This window comes from Lolium rigidum, chromosome 5, assembly GCF_022539505.1.
Source record: "Lolium rigidum isolate FL_2022 chromosome 5, APGP_CSIRO_Lrig_0.1, whole genome shotgun sequence".
Taxonomy (NCBI): domain Eukaryota; kingdom Viridiplantae; phylum Streptophyta; class Magnoliopsida; order Poales; family Poaceae; genus Lolium; species Lolium rigidum.
This window is the reverse complement of record NC_061512.1, coordinates 237632386-237643621: the sequence shown is the minus strand read 5'-3', so window position 1 is coordinate 237643621 and position 11236 is coordinate 237632386. Positions and strand designations below refer to the sequence as shown.

The 11236-nt window shown below is 46.0% G+C and overlaps 3 protein-coding genes across 3 annotated transcripts; all 3 read left to right on the top strand.

The window, feature by feature from the left end:
• Positions 1–1749: 1749 nt before the first annotated feature.
• LOC124655426 (auxin-responsive protein SAUR50-like) lies at positions 1750–2139 on the top strand. Its single transcript, XM_047194322.1, has one exon. It carries the CDS (start codon positions 1750–1752, stop codon positions 2137–2139), a length of 390 nt encoding a protein of 129 aa, XP_047050278.1.
• A 1753-nt stretch (positions 2140–3892) lies between these two features.
• Positions 3893–4474, top strand: LOC124655425 (indole-3-acetic acid-induced protein ARG7-like). Its single transcript, XM_047194321.1, has one exon. It carries the CDS (start codon positions 3945–3947, stop codon positions 4344–4346), a length of 402 nt encoding a protein of 133 aa, XP_047050277.1. The 5' UTR covers positions 3893–3944; the 3' UTR covers positions 4347–4474.
• A 3806-nt stretch (positions 4475–8280) lies between these two features.
• Positions 8281–10491, top strand: LOC124652506 (60S ribosomal protein L7a-2-like). The gene is made up of 7 exons (XM_047191518.1): positions 8281–8343; positions 8504–8551; positions 8653–8854; positions 9469–9638; positions 9752–9880; positions 9977–10069; positions 10156–10491. The coding sequence occupies exons 1-7, from the start codon at positions 8341–8343 to the stop codon at positions 10285–10287; spliced, it is 777 nt and encodes a 258-aa protein (XP_047047474.1). The 5' UTR covers positions 8281–8340; the 3' UTR covers positions 10288–10491.
• The last annotated feature ends 745 nt before the right edge of the window (positions 10492–11236 follow it).

Below are 11236 nucleotides of genomic sequence, written 5' to 3'. Positions count from 1 at the left end.
CTGCAACGCCGAGGCGTTCGCCAGGGTGCTGCAGCAGATCGAGGAGGAGAAGCAGAGGGCGGTGGGCCTTGCCAGGAGGAACTCCTACGGGCTACTTGGCTCCGGCCGGCCTGTCATCGTTGGCCGATCCTAGCATATGCACTGGTTTGCATGGTGGCCAAGTTGATGAGCTCTGAGTTTCTGCTGAGCTTCTCAAACTAGCGTGTACACACTGAAAGCAACCTTAGCATTCCCAATTATGGTGAACAACCTCGTCATAGATTGGTATATGTTAGATATTTTCTTTTTCCCTTTTCCTATCTCTATTTCTAGTTTTGTTAGAAGGTACTGTTACATACTGATGTATGTTCCCCTTCTAAGTTGTAGTTACTGTCGATGGGAGTGTTATACAGATACACAACAGAATTCCCTGTAACAAAACATACACAAAGTAGAATTTATGTTTTGCGATGTCTTTGCTTCAATTGGTTGTATACCACCGAGGAAGTTGCCCAAGTTTGCATATGGGAATAGGTGCACACATACCTGTAACAGTCGCCGAAATAGAGCTAATCAGAATCACTGCCCTGTCCCTTCTCTTGGATCCCGCTAATACGACAGCTATTTTTTCAAGCACCCTGCAAGTTCAATGTTTTTGCTTCAGGCTTAGTGATTGATCTAACTCACAAAATTTATCAGATGGCCACTGAGTTTTAACTAAAATGCATCCCAGCCTAAGGTGATTTAAGTCAAATCGCTGTGTATTCAAATGAGCCACAAAGCAGGATGGTACAGTTTGCCGATTTATGTATACAGGTCAACAAAATACAAACATGCTACATGGATTCAGTTTGTCAACTGATGTTTCCAAACGAGATCCGTGCAGCAAAAATACCTTGGCAACAGCAATTCAAAATTCAACAGGGCTCAAGCTATCAGCTGTAGACACATACAGATGAGCAACTGTTAAGTAAAACCTATGCAAACACTATCCACTAATAAGTATACTTTGTGCATTAGGTGTCAAATCTCAGACTGCTGTGACACGTACAGGCGCCCAGTAGCAATCCTGAATACATAAAACAAAGCTACACGCGCACGGTCGGTTTGGAGCGTTGCATGGATTGCTTCCTAGGCTAAGCAAAGCCTTGTGGCTGGGTAGTTTGAGACCTTAAAACCAATTAAAATAATGAATGACAGGTCAGATAGGATTGATTAAACTTTGCAGCTAAATCAATTGCATTATTTCCATGGCGCCACGTCCTTGCCCCCCTCCAGCTCCAAGTCGACCATGATGGCATGGTGTGACGCACGCTGGCTTCCACAGTCGTGGCTGCTCCTTGTTAACCTTCCAGGATGCCAAATCCTACTCTACTTAACATATTATTAAGTGCTACTGTATCATCAATGTGTTATAACTACAAAAGGTACTAATAAAGCAACAAGGTGCACCCTTTCAAAGATTCAGCGAATAAGGTGCCAAGCTCAATTCTATATACACAATAATTCTCTGACTATTTTCCATCTACTTCCCTCAGTTTTTAGTGAAATGATGCGGAAGTCTGTTGTGTGTGTTGGCAATAAGCAAATGAAGTCTTAGAGCCACTCTCACCGGCCCCGCATCTCAAATACGGCCTTTCGATCGACAGGCCACGTCTCGGTCAATCCGTCTATATATCAATCCACCCTCTCCTCCTGACCTCCCAATTCCAAGCTTGCTTAACATTTTTTTTTGCAAAACTGCAAGTTGCTTGCTAAGTTCTGTGCACCATGGGCATGGCTGAGAAGAAGTCTGTGACGTGGAAGGTAGGGCTGATCACCAAGACGCTGGACCGGTGCTGGAGCACGCCAGTGATGAACAAGCTGGCCGAGGGCTGCTTTTCGGTGTACGTCGGCTCCGAGAGGCAGCGGTTCGTGGTTCGCACCAAATGCGTGAACCACCCGTTGTTCTGGGCACTGCTGCAGGAGGCCGAGGAGGTGTTTGGGTACGCGACTGGAGGGCCCCTCGAGCTTCCCTGCAATGCTGAGGCGTTCGCCATGGTGCTGGAGCAGATCGAGCAGGAGAAGCAGATGACGTCGGGAAGGAGGTACGGCCTTGTCAGGCGGGACTCCTACCAGCTGCTTGGCACCGCCTGGCTTGTCAACATCAACCGGTCCTAGCATGTGCACTGGATTGCATGTTGGCCGAGTTGATGAGCTCTGAGTTAGCTTATATTCTCAGACTATCATGTACACACTGAAAGAAAACTTCGCATTCCCAATTATGGTGAACAACCTCATCATAGATTGAGCAATGTTAGATATTTTTCATTTCCATTTTAGGTGAGAAGGCAATGTTAGATGTTCATGCTTATTCCCCTCCAAAGCTGCAGTAACTGTGGCGAAAGTTTTATACAGATACACATCATAATTTAACTGTTGCGATGTATATATATGGTGTAATGCCGTAATTCCAAAATACTCAAGCAGAGGTTTGCTTCAACTGGTCGTATACCAGGGAAGAAGTTGCCCAATTTTGCATATGGCACTAGGAATAGGTGCACACATGTGTGTAACCGATTGCTGGAAATAGAGCTAATCAGAATTGCGGCCTTGTCACTTCTCTTGGTTCCTACAAACAAAACAGCTATATCTACACACTACAATCTCAATGTTTTTTCTCCAGACTCAGTGATCAGCATAACTAAAATTCTTCAGATGGACACTGAATTTGAACTAAAATCCATCCCAGCCTAAGGTGATTAAGTCAGACCAGAGTGTATTGAAACGAGTCATTATATGTCGGTAATGCAGTTTGATAATTTATGGATACAAGGGAACAAAACACAAAGATACTACATGGGGTTAGTTTAATGTCAAGTGATATGTCTAGAGGAGATTCCCTTACTGAAAAACCCTTGGCAATGTCAATTCAAAGTTCAGGGTCAATTCAAAGTTCAGGCCAAGCTATCAGTTGTAGACATGTATGTATCTAGAAACTGTTCAAGTAAAACGATGCAAACACTATCCACTAATAAGTATACTTCGTGTATTATTAGATCCAGGTGTCAATCTCAGACTGCTGCATGTGCAGACACCCAATGGCTATCTATAAAACAAAGCTCCACGGGCACAGTCAGTTTGGAGCATTGCATGTATCGTTGCTAAGCTAAACAAAGCCTTGTGGTTGGGAAGTCTGACACCACAAAACTAATCCCAATCATGTAACGCAGGTCAGAGAGGATTCACTAATTTAAGTTGCGGCTAAATCTAATGCATTATGGCCATGACGGTTGGCATGGGCGGACCTCAGAGCAGAAGTAACCCGGTGTCACTATATCAGGCATACATAATTTTACCAAATTTTGGGGGTGACACACACTATAAATTGATCAAATACATGAAGAAATCAAATAGACCCAGTGTCATGTGACTCCTGCTGGCCTAACCAAGGTACGCCCCTGACGGTTGGCCCCTCCAGCTCCAAGTCGAACATAATGGCATGATGTCACGCATGCTGGCTTCCACATTTGCAGCTCCTCCTTCAGGTAACCTTCTGAGGCTGCCAAATGCTACTCTAATTAACCTACTATTAAGTTATACTGTATAATCAACATATTATAAGTACAAATGATACTAAAACTACAAGGTGTATCCTTTCAAAGGTTAAATAAATAAGGCACAAGCTTAATTCTATATACACAATAATTCTTTGACTATTGTCCCCCGATCTCCCTTTATTTTTTCAATGAAAGAAAGGTCTCTTGATGCTCAAGTCTTCTGTGTATTCGCGAGAAAAGAAAAGCCTTTTGAGTCACTCTCATCAGCTCGATATCTCAAATATGACCTTTCGATAAGAAGACCACGTCTTGGTCGATCCATCTATATATATCATTCCAGTCTTCTTCACCTCAGCCCCCAATTCCAAGCTTGCTACACATTTTCTGAAAATTTTCAACTAGATAGCTTGCAAGGTATTGTGCACCATGGGTATGGCTGAGAAGAGGCAGGTGATGGAGATGAGAGGGAAGAAGCCAGGGCTGATCACCAAGACACTAGACCGGTGCCGGAGCGCGCCGGCGAGGCAGAAGCCAGCCGAAGGCTGCTTCTCGGTGTACGTCGGCGCCGGGAGGCAGAGGTTTGTGGTGCGCACCGAGTGCCTGAACCACCCACTGTTCCGGGCGCTGCTGGAAGAGGCCGAAGAGGCGTTCGGGTACGCAGACGCAGGGCCGCTTGAGCTGCCCTGCAACGCTGAGGCATTTGCCGAGGTGCTGGAACAGATCGAGGAGGAGAAGCAGATGGCCATGGGGAGGAGACGCAACCTTGCCAGGCGGAACTCCTACTGGCTGCTGGGCAGTGGTCGGCTGGCCATTATTGACCAGTCATAGAATGCACTGGATTGCATGGTGGCTGAGTTGATGAGCTCTGAGTTTCTGTTGAGCTTATATTCTCAATATCATGTACACTCGAAAACAATGTTAGTATTCCAAAGTATGCTAAGGAACCGCATCACATATTGGGCAGTACTAGATATTTTTTTCTTTCTATTCTTTTTTTTCTATTTTTATGGGAAGTTAATGTTAGATGTTCATGTGTGTTCCCCTCCTAAGTTGTATAACTGTCAACGATAGTCTTAATACAGATACATAATAGAATCTGTAAGTTTTGTTGTATCCATATATGGTGTGATGCTGTAATTCCCAAACAGAATTGAGCATTCAATCGCCCCACACGAATTACATGTAATTTAGATGGAATTACACTAAGATTAATCAACTATAGTGTTTTTCCATAGTTCATTGTAAAGCATCCATGCTATCCAAATTTTACTGAAGCCCAGTATCACACTGGATTACAGATCCTCGACTCATATGGTGATTTTATTTACGGAGTAAAAATAATAATCTCAAAGCACCACTAGAAACACATCTGCCGACTAGACAAGGGGCACATCAATGGAGGTTTAGCATCAATAAATTGTGTGATCTAATATTTAAAAAAACTAGCCAGAGACAAGGACCAAAAAGGGTAAATCTCGGTTATATTTGTATGGCTACAAGAAATGCAGAGAACAAATGAACAGTTGTTTAGTAGATGATGTAATAGAGAAGATATATATCAACCGGCCATGGTTTTTCCATGGAATTGATCGAATAAAAGGATGATTGTCATCTATAAGGACTGATACATCACAGGCTTTCAGCAATTAAATGTAGTAATATTGGGTTTGGATTGAATTCCAGGTAAATAAATTTATTTAAGACAAAGCTATAGTATCAGTGAATTACTGTACATACCAGTAGCATCGGGCGCCACTTGAGGTCCTTTTTCCAGAAAATACCACTTGACACTTGCTAGGGACATTTCGAAGAACTGAAGAGCCAGTCAATGAGCAACATCCTTAGATTCAGGTATGCTGCATTGGATGTGCTGCAATCAGGACAAGCTTATTGAGACCAGGTATTCTTTGAGGACTGAAGAACATCAAAGCATGGGATCAAGTATCAGTAAGGGGTAAACAGACTCTGCAGATTGCTGAGTATTAGAATTCTCCAAAAAAAACTGATTGATCCTGCCTTTTCTTATAGTTTGATTCTGCAACAAATTAGTTGGACCCATGTAGCGTACAGTAAGCATACTATCATGACTGGACATAGGGATATTCTTTGAGTATCCGAAGGCAGGGGAATAAAGCTTATACGCCATGTCTTAATAAACAGCCTTGACCATTTCTCAGTGCCAGTTGTCAAATCTGTGGCTCTTCTTTTTTCTAAACTTAAATCTCTGGCTCTATATTCTATAGCATGGAGAAGCTAGAGCCATTAGTTTTGGATCCAACTAACAACTGGTACTCCAAGGGTTCTTAAGACGTAATCTCCAACCTCACTTCTATAAAATTGCAGCTAACATTTCCTGACCCCATGGACAAGTGGAACCATTACGCAAAACAAAACAAAAAATTCCTGACCCCATGGACAAGTGGAACCATTATGCAGATGCAAAGATCTTCATATATTATAATATCACCTTAATCATTGACTAATTAATCCAGTGCTAACTTTTGGAGCATTCAACCAACAAGTGTGGGTCAGCAGTACGAAATTACTTAGGACCCATCATAATTTGACCTCTCCAGAGTCAGAAGTTGGGTTGTTTTCACCACCTCCAACTTATTTGAAAAGCTGGAGCCAAGAGCTTGGTGAAACAACCCCGTAAATAAAGTTTATACGCAAGACCAACATGTCTTGATAATGTAAAGGGAGAATTCTAGACTATGGCAGCAAGGGATACACTTTAAAATACACATGAATATCAGCCATGAACATTCCAATGTCGAAACCTATACGTATAGGGTGTGTTTGGTAGGTCGGCTGGTCTCAGATTCTCCCACCTCACCCAACATTTTTCCACTTTTTGTTGTTTGGTAGGTTGAGTCGGTCCAACTGGGCAGTGCCCACCTCACCCGAAAAATGGCTCTCAGCCCTGCCCGATAGAGAAGCTGAAATCGAGCTTCGCATGTGGGCAGGGCTGACCTCGCCCGGAAAACCCCCCGCGCGCCTCTCCCGTGGGCTGAGACCAACAGGGGTCAACCGCCCCAGCCCTCATTCCCCCCAAAACTGCTCTCTATCGCCAGTTCGCCACCGCCCAAACGAGCCCCGCTGGAACCTCCTCGACGCCAGCCTGCGCCGCCGCTCGACGCCGGCCTGCGCCGCCGCTCGACGCCGGCCTGCGCCGCCGCTCGACGCCGGCCTGCGCCGCCGCTCGACGCCGGCCTGCGCCGCCACTCGACGCCAGCCTGCGCCGCCGCTCGACGCCGGCATGCGTCGCCCCCTCCAGCAACGCCACGGATGAGCGCATCAACGTTCAGCGCATCGACGAGCTCCGCCTCCAGCTTCTCGACGAGCTCCGCCACGGCAGCAAGCTCCGCCTCCAGCGCCGGAGGTTCCAGCGGACATGCCACAGCAGCCCGGCCACACGAGCGAGCTCCACCTCCAGCACCTCGACAAGCACGGACGCGTAGCAGAACGCCGGCCACGCCACCAAACTCCGCCATGGCCGAGGAGGGTCAGCGCCGCCACGGCCGAGGAGGGTCAGCGCCGCCACGGCCAGCAAAGGGACCCGATTGCGTTTTCACAAGGACCCGATTGCTTTTTTATTCTATGTACAGGCACCCGATTGCTTTTTTATTCTATGTACAGGGACTCTATTGCCTTTCATTTTGGTATTCAGGGGGTTCTGTGCAATTTCTCAGCACATCTCACCCCATACAGTTCACCAAACAACAGACGCACTCGACCCTTCTCAACACACACGACCTACCAAACACCTGAGAATATCCCAACTCAGCTTAGCTAAGGTCAGCTTGTATGAGTATAGATAGCTATTCCCTAGTGGCCCAGGCTACCAAACACACCCATAGTGTCTGCTCTTGTAAAACTCTGATCAGTTATGCACTTTGTGAGGAATTGACATGTCTCTGATAAAAACATCGATTCAGCGACTTTATTCAAATAATTTTTAAATTCGGAAATTACTTGAAGCTGAACCTACATTACCATACTAATAAACAGTATACAACTGAATGTAAAGCATTACCACAATGCATAGCACCAGCGATCACAAACCATAAGCACCGTAACACTACTACTATTTGCCTAGTTAGCCAAAAAAAAATCATGTACCAGCTGCAACCTGACACCTAAAATTTATACCAAGTAAAATCTGCCTGCAAATTACAACGGCTTTCCCAAATTCCGAGGGGATGAAGTCCTAAACATCACTAGCATTTGACGTCGCGTACAAAGCACCAACCGAAACATCAGTTCTATCCGCGCTCACGCTTAGCTCTAAGAAGAACCGCGAGACCAAGCCGCTGGCCCGTGGGGATCGAATGAAACACCGCCAGAAACGCAGCAAAAAAAACTCCGTGAACTGCATACGTACTGTGATCCAGAAGATAATTTTGTTTCCCTGGGGATGAGCTGCTCCCAGCTCCCGGCTTCGCCTCGCCGCATCGCTCCGCCTCTTCGCCATGGCGCAAGGTTGCTGCTCGTGGAGGGGTAGCTACGTAGTATCCAAATGCTCGAGGGGCTTACCCAGAAAAGTTACCGAACCAATGGGCCCAAACCACAATCACTCCGTACCGTGCGGCCCAGGCCAGACCATTCCGGCCCAAGTTCGACCTCCGAAACCCTAATCCTGGCATCGGACGGCCGAGACCTCCCAACCCCCGCATCCGACGCTCGCAAAACGCCCACGTATCCCAGACGCTTCCTTTATAAAAACTTGCTCTCCGCTCCGCAGCACCACTCGCCGCCTCTCCCTCCGCCTGCTCCGCACCGTCGCCTCCCGTTCGGAACCCCAAGCTCCCCCGCCGGCGAAATGGTACGCCGCCGCCGCCGCCGCCGGTCCCCTCTCAGCTCTACCTCCTCGCGTGCTGTTTCTGCGCGCGCATTTTGATCTGTTCGTTCGACCTCGGGAGTTTAGATGCTTTCGGTTTTATTGCTTGAATCTTGTCTAAGAGTGTCGATGACGAATCTCGCAGGCCCCGAAGCGAGGCGGCAAGGCCCCGGTGCCGGCGAAGAAGAAGCCGGTGCGTGCTCCCTCCTCGGTTCTTGCTCCAAATCACCGTGTTGTTATCTATCTAAGCCGTAACGTGTGTGATCTGATCCGGCTGTGCATGTATTGTTGCAGGCGCAGGTGACGAACCCGCTGTTCGAGAAGAGGCCGAAGCAGTTCGGCATCGGCGGCGCGCTGCCGCCCAAGAAGGACCTGCACCGGTTCGTCAAGTGGCCCAAGGTCGTGCGCATCCAGCGACAGCGCCGCATCCTCAAGCAGCGCCTCAAGGTGCCCCCGGCGCTGCACCAGTTCACCCGCACACTCGACAAGAACCTCGGTATAGATATGCACAACTTCTTTATTCGTGCATCACTGAACTAGCAATACCCAATGCATTGACGTAGATAGAGGATGAACTGTATTGTTTTTGACCTGTGGGCATTAGACCTACATCGAGTAGGTGCCATTGGGAGCTTTCCACCTGTATGATTAGGGCAATGCATGTTGTTGTGTGCTAAGTGTCTGCTATGCCCACCTGCATGGTTATCTCATCCTACATGTTAATGTGCATAGGATATGTTTCTAGTAAATGGATTCTTGTGTTAATCTTTGAATACTTCTCCACCTAAGATGGATTTGGTTCTCAGCTAAGAATGCACAGAATACTACTAAGAGCCTTCTTTCATTGTCTTCCTCAATGACATACATTAGCTGGAACCCCACTAGATTGTGCCTCCATGCCTGTAGAAGTATAGTAATTTAAGAACTTGAGATATTTGTTTGCGGCAGTTTTTCTTGTAAGGATGCCAGTTAGGAAAAGCCATTGCAGTGTAGCTGTACTTTCTGGGAGTCTCATATTATTTGTTTGCTTTTACTTCGTGGTTATCTGGCTTCAGTTTAGTTTCTGTGAAACCTTTGTTGCAACTCTCTGATATGAATCACCTGTTGCAGCCACCAACCTGTTTAAGATGCTTCTCAAGTACCGCCCTGAGGACAAGGCTGCCAAGAAGGAGCGCCTCTTGAAGAGGGCCCAGGCTGAGGCTGAGGGGAAGACTGTTGAGGCCAAGAAGCCAATTGTTGTGAAGTATGGTCTTAACCATGTCACTTACCTCATTGAGCAGGTAGTTACATGAGTCACCTCTTCTGATTCACCTAATTCTTCCTTAAATCACAGCTTACAGTTGTGTTGACTAGAAACAATATTGTGATAAATCTTTTTTTTATTTTGCTGCAGAGCAAGGCCCAGCTGGTTGTCATCGCCCATGATGTTGACCCAATTGAGCTGGTTGTATGGCTCCCAGCCCTCTGCAGGAAGATGGAGGTCCCATACTGCATTGTCAAGGGGAAATCACGTCTTGGATCGGTACATTTCCTCCTGCCTTCCCTGATCTGCATACTCTTTGACGTCTGTAACTTCAACTAGAAATGAATGCTCACTTTGCGTTATAACTGTCTGTAGATTGTTCACAAGAAGACCGCCTCTGTTCTCTGCCTGACCACTGTCAAGAACGAGGACAAGCTTGAGTTCAGCAAGATCTTGGAGGCTATCAAGGTATGGGGCTCATGAAACACTCACCACAATTGATACGGGTACTTGTCCTCTTACCATCCTTCTAACTTATCTGCGCTATTCTGCAGGCGAACTTCAACGACAAGTTCGATGAGGTCAGGAAGAAGTGGGGAGGCGGCGTCATGGGCTCCAAGTCCCAGGCAAAGACCAAGGCCAGGGAGAGGCTCATCGCCAAGGAGGCTGCACAGAGGTTGACCTAAGCATAGCCTTCTATGCTGAGCATATGCCATGTAGTTTCCCTTTCAGTGTCCTGATTTTGAGGAGGAACTTGGAACTCTTTTAGCAGCACCTGTGGAATCAATCGTATTGTGGTTTTCTGATTCTTGTTCTGTTCGCCTAGACCATGTGGAGATCAGATGATGTTACCATGTTTGCTATATAGATTTATGTCTTGTGTTGAGCCAGAGTTGATTGTACGCTCACTGCACTGTCATGGTAGATGGTTTACAAGATCTTGTTACCATGTCTTCATGGTTTTCTACCGGGGTGTGTGTTCTGGATTCATTAACAACTAGTGGATACCCCGCGCGTTGCTGCGGGTCTCTAAGAAGGGCAAAACAATTGATTTTGTGGAGGAAAGAAGGTTCACATCAAAACAAAATATATACTATATATACCATATAAAATTTATTTCAACCATACTTTTGTGTAAGGAGTAAGAGGAGTATAAGACTCATAATATGACCAGTGTAAGGAGTAAGAGGAGTATAAGACTCATAATATGACCGATTGAACGAAACACATAAATTTGCTTGTAGTACAGAAATATTTTGGATGAATAATTTAGTGTACGACAGTAAACATAAATATGTAGACTGAAGTATTTGTTTCCATAAGATTAACTTGGAGATGCCGTGTCTCATTTTTTGTGTAATGAACACTGACACGTGGATGATCACAAGGTATTTGGTGTGTGATGTTAGCACGAGAATACATGCTTTTGAAACTTAGGCATGTCGGTGGCGTTGTAGTTTCCCTCATGCTTTGACTTACATCCATATATTTCTTGGGAGCTCCCCTTGCCAGAGAAACCAAACTGATATGCAACTGGTTATAGATGTATCACAAGTGCGAATTGCCTACTGAAAATAGGTGTTACAAAAATAGTTAATAGGGAAATTTTAGTTAAAACCTTTTACAGTAATAGCT